Raw genomic sequence first — 11,260 nt, forward strand, 5'->3', positions numbered from 1 at the left:
TCTAGGAAGGTGAACATCCAAACTGGCTAGGCCCCCACAAAGCCAGAACAAGAAGTAGGATCAAAACCCAGTGCCATTGTCCTTGTTTTATGAGCAGGGCTCTGCTCCCCACATAGGAAACATTCCTCTCTGCTCTCCATCATATTAAAGTTTCTAAAAGCCCTCAGGAATAGCTAATAAAAATCATAGCTTAACAGTGTTGTCAACATAAATGAAATAAAAATCTATAAAATCTTTTGTTTACAGAGAAATATACTCTCCAATACTGACTATTATTAGAAAATCACTGTTCATCAAATTATTCAAAACTACCTAGATCACCTTGTTAAGTATGCAAGTTACTAACTTCTGAAAGTCTTTTTACAGTGAGGAATTTGCTTTTGCCAAAATATGATGGTTTTACATGTCCAAGGATGAGTATTTGTTTTATCATATGAATGAGAAACTTGAAAAAATATTTGATCCTTGTAAATAACTTGCAATAGTCCTAGAGAAAGAAAGAAATAAAAAGAGCCCATGTAATTAGTTCATTTTTCATAGTTTTTAGTTGCAGAAAGGAAAGAAAAATCAATAACTATCTATCACATTTTTTTCATCTTTTATTTTACTTTTAACCAAAGACCCATAGACTAGGACCAATGTAAAGTTCTGAATTCTGAAATGTAAAAATCTTGATATTCTTGATAATTTTCTTCTATGATTAATCTTAATATAAAATTCCACAAAATCATATTCAATTATTTTTACATATTTAACCTTGACCCAGAAAATGACTTATCTTGGCAAATGAAACCATAGACAAAGGGAAGAGTTTTGTCATTTATTAACCATTTATTAAAGGCAGAGATATGATCTAATAACTTTGAACTCCTACAGTATACATAGAGATTATTATAGCTATCCCAGTCATATGAAATATTTCTCATTTTTTTCAGTGTGGGATGGAACCATAGCTTCTGATTGGGCCAGATACAGCCATGCTGATGCAGTGTAATCACGAACTTTCTTCATTTAGCTGTGTTATCACCTTGTCATCCTGATTTCTGAGAAGTGTTGGTATAAATAATCAAATGGAGAAAGAATGTTCAGTTGGGTGGAATGGCAGAGCTTAAGAATAAAGACTTAGTTTCTTCATATTGAGCTTTATCTTAGTAAAAAAAAAATAAGTAGTACTCAAGTAGAAATATCATATGGAAAATGGAATGAGTAAAGGAATAGGGATTTCAAGGCAAAGTGCACCTTTCTATGAAACAGGGCACCTGAAATGAAAAGCCGATCACATTTTCTCATTTTCCATCATTACACTAACCATTCTGAAATAGCCTCATACTCAATGCACTCACTAAAGCTCAAGCACCCTATAGTTGTTTCTTTATTCCTTTAAGTATAAGTCATAAATGGTACCTTGGGCTAAAGTTTCAGACACTCACCATTTGAGGTTGTAGAAACATTATACAAAAGTACCTTTCCCTTTCAGCTAGAACACCACTCAGCAATTAGTGCAGCACCCACTGTTCATGTGTGTAAGATGATCAGTTAGTAAGAATATGGTCCAGATTTCCCTAGACAGAGATGAAACTGAACACCTTCCATTCCCCCTCATATAAAATCAAACAACCTCAGACCCCAAACCTCAAGCCTGTTTCTTACTAACTGACTGTGATGGTTAGTATTTATTGTCAGTAAGGCTGGATTTAGAATCAACTAAGAGAGACAAACATCTGGCATATGTGTGAAAGAAGGAGATTCTAGATTGGATTGGATTCTGTGGTCTACCGTACCCAAATTTTAACATAAGAATATAATGATGGGAACAGCAGCATTCATTCATCTCTCCTTCTGTTTCCTGACTGTGGCACAATGTGACCATAATCTTTAACTATGACCTCTATGACTCCCCTCCCGCTCCATGAGTGTCTGTAGTCTCAAACCTTGAGTCAAAGAAAGAAGTCAAAGAAACAAAGCCTTTCTGACTTAAGTCACTTATGGATATTTTGTCATAGCAACAAGAAAAATGACTGATTAATAACCTTGAAAAAATTGTCAATTCATCTTTGTAGCTGGCTTCTCAAAAGTAATACTTACCTCATAGGGTTGTTCAGGATTCTAATGCCATGATTAATAAGGCTCAAGGCAGCTCATAATGCATGAAGAGTGTTCAGTAAATGTTAATTATGAAAGGTGAGAGACAAGATCCTTCTTCCAGTTCACTGACATAGACGCACAGAACAATGTGCAGAAGGGCAGCTCAGCAACCCAAACCATAGGATAGCAGAGTGCTTTGGAAACTTACATTTATCTAATATTCAAATAATGGCTTTGCTTTAATATATACTTTTTATACATTAATGCATTTGTTCCTTATAAAAACTGCACAAAGTACATGTCCTTTTGTCTCTCAGCTGAAGAAATAAGTCTCCGTGTCACAAAGATAAACAATGCCAGCCAAGACAAATTTTCTCAGTTTGTGGGGGTTTCTCTGCTTGCTTGTTTGTTTGTTTCTTACTTTCTTTTTTCTAATAAAAATAAATACTAAATTCTTCTTCATTTCCTTTATTTAAAATTCAAGTTAAGAGTTTTCAGCCCCGTGTGTGTGTGGGGGGGGGGCATACATGCACATGTAGAAGTCACTGGTCAATGTTGAGGGTCTTCCTCAATGGATCTCTGCCTTATGTTTTTGAGATGGGGAATCTCTCACTGGACTGACTCTTGCTAGTTTGTCTAAAATGTCTAGCCACCAATCCTCAGAAGATTTCCAATCACTGCCTCCCACATGTTGTGTTACAGATACATATCACTCCATACAGCTTTTCCACATTATTTCTGGAGATCTCAGCTTAGGTCTTTATGATTTTTTTGGAAGGCACTTCACCAATTGATCCATCTCACCAGACCTTATAATTAATCTCCAATACCTAACACATCTTAAAATACGTTTAAGTCAATACTGTCAATGGCAAATATTCACATATTAAAATGCATAGTTTATTGTTCAATTCCACAAAAATAAAACTTTATCTCTGTAATGGAAAAGACTTTCTAACTCCATTCTAAAAAAACATAGCCTTATACCACAGATAAATGTAGCTTTTATCAGCAGACAAAATGATGATAGAAATTCATAACTGGTCAAAATGTTGAGAACTGGCTGTAGGGTGCCAATCCCACCTGATACACTTCCAATGCAATCCCTACACCTAAGGCTAAAAGAACATTTCAGAAAGGGTGGGCAGAAAGACTGTGAAAGCCAGAGGATATCTGCTGTAGCGTAGTATCTTCTATACATGACAGGAAGTAACATCGGTGGAATTTCAGTGGCATGGTTGCCTAAACAAGATCACAAGGACAGTGCTAATTGACGTGCCATCATGAATAAGGGATAGGGTCCACCCCTGGATGAAGATCTACAGGCAACCAATGGCTGCTGAGAGAGCTAAATATAATCAGTTGTATCCAGGGAAGAACCCCTGATAAACTATCTAGTCCCAAGTGATCAGCAATAAACACGTATGCATAAGAGACCAACACCAAATGGACTCAGCAGATTCATGTACACACATGTCTGAATTGTGTGCGTGCGTGTGTGTGTGTGTGTGTGTGTGTGTGTGTGTGTGTGTGTGCATACACATGTGCATATCCAATACTAACTACTCCAGAAGAGGTACTCATGAATTTGAGAGAGATTGGGAGTGGACACTGGAGGGAGCTAGAAATTATGTGACTACAGTACACTTGTAGAAAATTCTCATTTTTTAAATAAAAATCACAAAAGACCTTAGATTTCATTCTTATCATGGTTTTGTAGTGGCCTTAATTTCTGAGAAAAATTAAACAAAATCAACGTCTTTAAATAGATGGAATCCATTTTTAGTGTCCAGATAACTATCAGGTAAAGGGCTCTTATTTAACCATTATTTTTAAAAGAATAAATAAAACACTAACTTGGCATGAGCACCAAGTAAAAAAAAATATTGGCAGAAAATTGGAGTAATTTATCTGTCTTTTCTTGTTATTTAGTGGGGGATACTTCATTGACAACTGCTCGGTTAACTCCGTTAACTTCTTCCCTCAAAAGAGCCCATGTATCAGGAACTAACTGACAAACCATTGACATTTCGAAAAGTGGGAGTATGTTTGCTCACTATCAAATACTTACTCTCTGGATCCATAAAGATTCTCATGAGCATTAGAATCATTAGAGCTCTGCTCCTGATTCTCGATGATGTAATTAGATTGGTAAAAGTCCAAGTCATACTCTCCCAGGTTAGACATCCTGAAAAATTAAGAGTTTGTCTGATTTTATTTCGTTTGTTTGTTAGACAATTAAGCTTTTTGAAATATGTACAAAGATTTATTGATGGTGTGGTTATAGTTGTTTTCCTGTCAAAGGAGATATTATTTGGAAGAATAAATTAACTATTAGGGGAAAAGCAGAAAATTCATGTTGGAAAGTCACTTTCAAAACCAATCAACTTCAACTACTATATGAAGTTTTCACACTTTCTTATTGTGACTGTAAGTTGACTTCAGCTTTTCTAGAAGAAACCACCAATACCCTTTCCCCATGCACCCCATTCCTAGTAGTTTAGAGAAAAGTTTTAAACTTGGTGTACTACATATCTGCAAAATAAGCAACGCAAGTTTCTTACTTTAAAAAATGATATACAAGTACACAGGTATATGCACACAGAGCCATGCACTTAGATGCACACACACAGTACAAAAAAAGGCAGAAAGGTTAACAACTTAAATTATTAATATTTTTATTTTAATTTACCCAGAGACATAAATTTTACTCAATGTCTTTCTTGCTCACCTAAACAAAAAGTAGAACTGTAAAAAATATTTCCTAATTATACTTAGGAATTCCTATTAGCTATCTGGAACATTTTCTTCCTTTTTCCAGGATGCTATCACAGGTTGCGGATGAGTGAGAGAGAAAGGATAGAAAAGATTCTGTACCACTAGGCTAAGGACACGGTCCTTTCACCTACAATTACTACTTTGCTTCAAGTCAATTCATACTGAATCCAGAAGCAACAGATGAAAAAAGGACAAAATGAGATCACGAGGTAACAGAACAAGATGTCAGAAAGGCAGGATGGCTATTTGGTTCAAAATTCTAGGACAGAGCAGAGACTTTTGGATTTTCAATGCTATGTTTTTGAAAACCATTTTTATTTTGAAAGAGTGAATTTAGAAACCACTGGGAGTAGTCCATATAATTATAGTCATTCGTGAAATAGTCCCAATAATGAATTTAAAATTATAAATCCATAAAAACAGCCTTAACTCTAAGATCTTCATTAATCATAAATATTCAATGACAGTTGTTAAAAATGTCAGTTATTCGATTCAGTAAAATACAAAGAGCTTTGCAAAGGTGGATATAGCAATTCATGCAGCTGATTTCATAAATAAGCGACTTTTCATTAGTGATGTACATGAAGTAGCTATGAGTTATGAAAACTAAAACAAGACTTAGTAATGAATCCTTTAACAAACTATAATATAAATTCGATATTAAATATAAAATAAAGACTAAAACTTGATAGTATAAGTTTCTCAGCCCATAAAAACTGTTATGAAGCCCAGAGGGGGATTTTCTTGAGAATACAATAACTTTAGGTAACATGCCAAGTTTTATGTAACAGCTCTTTGAGTTCTTACATAATCCCCTTTTGTATTTTATTTAAATGCTAAGTGGTTTTTAAAAGGATCACATAGACTAGACACCTACCTGTCTGTATGTATTGCTATGAGGAAAGATCCTCCAACAAACGTAGCTGTACTTGGGAAATCTAAACAAGCCAGTGGGTGAAAAGGAGACGCACTGACCATATATAAAAGTTTCTAAATTTGTCCGCTGACGGAGTGGACAGATGACACAGCCAAGAAAGCAACACTGCCAAAAAGCCAACACAGTATCTTATAACACATTTTTATGGCTTGAAACACAACGAGCAACATGCAGACATAAATCAGATAATGTGGAGAAATAAATCCAGAATTCTTGTGTGCATGTCCATTAAACTTGGCAACAAGATTATTTACTGGAAGTCAGACAGGGAAAGCAAAGGGCTTGATGTGATTTCTTCTACTCTGGTTTTCAGTCTAGTAGGATTTACCAGTAATCTGTGATAAAAATAAATCTGTAGTGCTTGATCTTAACATGAAGATCTCGGCACTGAAATAAAATAAAATGCTTTCATTTTATCCAAATCTGAGCAATTTTTAGGAAGATGAATTATGGCGTGATCTTGGCTTTACCTGATTTTAATTTCTGCAGTTGAGATATAGATACATTATTCTGACCTAGTTTTTGTATGTTTGTTTTGGTGCATGTTGGGACTGCGTGCAAAGTGGCATGTTGCCAGAAGTAGTTGACACCTGGTGCCTTCTTCCATCATTCTTCATGATGTGTTCTGAGACAGAATTTTACTGAACATGGCTAGCTGATTGTCTAGGTTGAGTGGCCAACAAGCCCCCAGGATCCTTCTGTCTCCATCTCTTGGCATTGAGATTAGAGCTGAGCCTCCACACCGACTTTTTACATAGGTACCAGGTTTCCAAACTCAGGGCCCTGTGCTTACACAGCAAACACTTCTTACCCATGTGCCACCTTCTCACTCTGGTCCAGTGGTTTTATGTACAGAATGTGTTCTGTCATATTTTAAGTCAGTTCCAGATACTGGAGGCTTTCTAACTCATCCTTGCCCTTGAAAGATACACAGTTGACCCTCTCTGTATTATATCATTGAGTCACTCCCAGGAAAAATTATAGCTAGTAGTCTCCAGTCCTTCTGGATCAGATAACTTTGAGGGCTATTTCCCCTATGGTTTGCTTTCTTCTGAATCTCCTTTCTAGGACTTCAGATTCCTTACTTATTAAAATCCTGGTGTTTAATTTTTTTAAAAAAAATGAATTGTTTAACAATTTCTATTTCTATGTCAGTGGTAAAATAACATCTATCCACACATTTATTGAGGACCAGCTACTGAGTACCAGAGTCTGTTCTTCTTATTTTGGAGGTAGGAATCATGAATGGTCTAGACCTATATAGTCCTTAAATTCATAGAGATTCACTGGTTTCTTGCCTCTGTAGTAATGGGATAAAGGTCTGAGTCATCATACCTAGGTAGACTCCAGCCTTAATGTATGATTACAGAAATGGATATGCAGGTCTGAATTCAAAGTTATATATTTTAGTACATTAAATACCACATCTGCAACTAATAATGAATAGCTCAGCATCACATACCAACTTTAAATGTAGGTAATTTAACCTTTGTAGTACTTACATAAGTTTTTAACTTTGCCATTTTCTAGAAAAAAAAATAAAGATGAAATAATATGTCCAGAGACATCGGATACTCAATAGGAAAGACAATGTTTGAAATGTAGTGGACAAACTTCAACGTTGCATGATTGATTTAATTAAGGTGTCTATTGCTGCAGCAGAATAGCATGACCAAAGAAGCTTGGAGAGGAAAGGTTTGTTTGACTTACGCATCCTTAGCTCTGTTTATCATTGAAGGAAATCAGGTCAGAAACTCAAAAAATGCAGAGACCTGGAAGCAGTAACTGATGCAGAGCTCATGGAGGGACGCTGCTTACCACCTTACGCCCAGTGATTTGCTCAACCTGCTTTTTATAGTACCCAGTACTACCAACCCAGGGATGGCACCACCAACAATGAGCGTCTTCCCGATCAAACACGAATTAAGAAACTGCCCTACAAACTTGCCTGTAGCCCAATCTTATGGCGATATTTCCTAAATAGGAATCCTTTCTCGCAGATGACTTTAGCTTGTATCAAGTTGAGATAAAACTAACCAGCATAATGACCATCCAGTGGTGGAGGTCATGTGATTTCTTCAGGGGACAAAGCCTGAGAATAGCATGAATGGTTGGCTCTCCTTATGGCAAGACCCTGGAGACTCTGACCCACTTGGCAAGGACCTGTGGACAGTTGGCTGAATGATTCTGGGCCTGACTCTGGGAGTTGTGTACTAGCTGCTCTCCTTGTGTGCATCCACTATGATAGTCATACTGCCGGCCATGAAGTTTACTATTACATATCTGCAAACCTCTTCTTGAAAGAATTATTTTAACCACAAGAGTTTTATATAAATGTTATTAAATTGACGCTACCAAGCGCTAATGGGAACATTCAAGGAACAAGGAATGAAGTAGAATCATAGAAACCCACAATTCTAGTAAGTGTGCCAATACCATAAGAAGTTAAGTGAGATAGACAAGAAATAACCAGTGCCAACTATTAAGAGTAAGAGTCCAGATTATGTTGCCTATAGGAAAAAATTTAAAAAAAAAACATGGTATGCCTCAGAAGGGATGGAGTAATATAAAATGTAGAAATAATTGGTCCAATTTGGCTGGTGAGTTGATCATGAGAACCCAGACCCTACCAGATGCAAATATTAATTACAAGAGACAAAACTATCTATCACCCTGTTTGATGTTGTAATCACATCTTCTACCAACTGGGCATGCCATTCTACCTGCAGGTGTGCTTAGTCAGAAAAGTTCCTTTATATCTTGCAAAACTGCTTATTCTTCTGATGGTAATGAACACTGGCAAGAGAGTTGGGAGACAGAAGAAGAAAGAAACAAGGAACACACTGACAATTATTATAGCCATTTTCAAAACCTTAGGAAGTAAAAACGGATGTTAAATCGGCATAAATAAAGATAGTCCAGGATATACATGGCCACGTGCCTGAGCAACAACAGGTGCTCACAATTTCTTTATGTTCCCAACTCCACACATCCATCCTAGGCCCATAAGCCTATCTGGAGCAAGGCCTACAGCAACCCAGGTTGATGTTAGAAATTAATGATGCAAAATGGAGGTTAATGAGGGAAGAAGATCTTTTTGATGATCCATGAAAAGGTTTGTCTGAGCACAGAACTGATTAATAAGAAAGAAGCCCTTGGGAGGCTGTATAAGAGCATTTCGAGAAAAGGCTGGAAGATGACAAGGAGCTTGGCAATTTGAGGTTTAAACACAAAGCCAATCTGAGTAGTAACTTTGAACTCGGGGGAGGTTTAAGGAGATAATTCTGAGATGTAGACCAGATCACAAGGGAGTTGTAGGCCATGACAAGCCATCCACATATTGTCGTATTGGAAATAAGATGCTCTTCGGTGTTTTAAGAAATAGAAAGGCATGATCAGCTTTATGCGGAAACGGTAATGAGACACTAATTAAGTGGAGGCTATTGCATTGACACAGCAGGAGATGCAAGTGGTTTAAGAGGATAAAGCATCAGTGGCAGAGCTGCTACGGAAGTCACGACAGCTGAAGGATGAATTGAGGCGTCATGGCTAGAGCGTGTCACTGAAAAGGTTCAGATGGGGAAAAGGATGAGGGAAGCCCCATAAAAATAAAGAGGAGTGAATAGGTACATAGTACAATTTTTTTTTACTTTGATCAAACTATAAGATTCTTTCCATTAAATAAGGACAGATTTTGAGGATGATTTCTAGAATGTGGAGAATTTTTCTGTCTTGTTTATATAACTATGAGAAAACATCAAGTTTATGCATAGGAGCCACACTAGGATCATCAGTCTCCTCTTCCTCTCTCAATGTTCTTTTATTCTGTTATCTCATTTTGAATAACAGGTACTAATGTTATTCATTAATGGGGTCTGGTCTGATAAACACACCCATATAATGTGCACTGATCAAGTCAGGGTATCTGCCATCAAAGTTTATTTTGAAAGGACCTAGGTTTTCATTAACAGCAGAAAATAGAGGAATTTTTTTCTGTCATGTAAATTCACTGAAAACTTTATCAAAGATATTTTAAATTTTATTCCATTTAGATAAATTGAAAACTCTTGTGACTATACATTTTAAAACACAATTTCCTTCATGAAAGTCTGGTTTGATTAAATGAATTGAAAAATACATCAACCAAAAACGGTATATAAAAATGAAATTAGTTTAAGTCTCAAGTGTACTGTAAGTTATGAAATATTGAAGACCAAATGACTTCAATTTCCTGAGAGATGCATTAACGGATCATTAATACAGATGGTAGAGTGCTTTAAAGCTACTCTTAGAAATGCTATGTTTTACATGTACGAAATGGATTTAAATATTTTTCCCCATTAACAAATGATCTGATTGCTTTAGTGAGTCTTAAAGGACAGAGTTTAGATCAATCAAAAAGATAGCCACAGTGTCATCATTGATAATTCTAGCTTATTCATTTAAATAACCATTTATAAGGTCTAATGATCAAAATGAATTTGATCAAAGATCTCATATGACAAGAACATGATCTTCTTAAAAACACTTTCTTTCCTTTTTCACAATCCATTTCTTTTGCTCTTCTCCTCAATAGTTCTTTTTTTGTTTGTTCTTACTCATTCTCATGGTTTTGTAATATATGTATATGCAAACAATTTTCAGAGATCTGGACCTTTCTTCTCAGCTCCGGATAATGTTCCTGATACACATTTCACACACAATGTATTCCAAAATGATTTCGTTGCTTTCCTCATTGTCTTAAGAAATGATCCCATCTTAAGGAATGATACCAAAATGTAATTATTCACACTTAGTCAAAATAAGCTAAATTTTCACTAAGCTCTATTAACTCTGGTTCTATGCTGTCTCTCTCACCAATTCCTTTTGTTTCTACTGCTCTCTGCCTGATTGAAGACATTACCTTTTGATATTATCCTCTTTGTAATTATCCAGGAATATAAAATAATGACAACAAGCTCCAGAATGGAGTTTACACAGGCAAACTAAAATAATCCCTTTATTGCTACATTGGCTCACTAAAACCAGAAATACCTCTCTGTGGTTGTCAGCAGCAGTGGAAAACAACACTAAGAATGTCTGTCTATAACTTCTTCTTTTCTGATTTCATTTTTATTACAGCTGAATAAAAAGACAAACCCTCAACACTTAAGTTTAAGAACATTGTTTTCCTTGTGTGTTTATTTAAATGATAGCATTTTTCAAATGTCTTTTTCATGTATTTTAATATTCATTGCTAGCTTTATATATGTATACAAAGCATGTAGATCTTTTCTATTTTGTCCTTTTGGAAGGGAAAGCCATTTTTCTTCAGGAATTTGGCCCATGATAGGCTGCCCTATACCCATGTTCATATGGGCTGTACTAGTCAGAATCAAACCAAGAAGAAGAAGAAGAAGAAGAAGAAGAAGAAGAAGAAGAAGAAGAAGAAGAAGAAGAAGAAGAAGAAGAAGAAGAAGA

The 11,260-nt window shown here is 35.9% G+C and overlaps 1 protein-coding gene across 1 annotated transcript in view; it reads right to left on the reverse strand.

Annotated features, from left to right (window-relative positions):
* The window catches only part of Yipf7 (Yip1 domain family member 7), an 18,611-nt gene extending 12,782 nt beyond the window's left edge, over window positions 1–5,829 (reverse strand). The window contains exons 1-2 of the mRNA XM_005359302.3: window positions 5,741–5,829; window positions 4,157–4,273 (exon numbers count right to left, since the gene is read on the reverse strand). Of these exons, the coding sequence (XP_005359359.2) occupies window positions 4,157–4,272 (116 nt within the window). The 5' untranslated portion in view covers window position 4,273; window positions 5,741–5,829. The remainder of the gene's footprint in view (window positions 1–4,156; window positions 4,274–5,740) is intronic.
* Between the last annotated feature and the right edge of the window lie 5,431 nt (window positions 5,830–11,260).

The sequence above is a fragment of the Microtus ochrogaster genome, linkage group LG1, assembly GCF_000317375.1.
Source record: "Microtus ochrogaster isolate Prairie Vole_2 linkage group LG1, MicOch1.0, whole genome shotgun sequence".
Classification (NCBI taxonomy): domain Eukaryota; kingdom Metazoa; phylum Chordata; class Mammalia; order Rodentia; family Cricetidae; genus Microtus; species Microtus ochrogaster.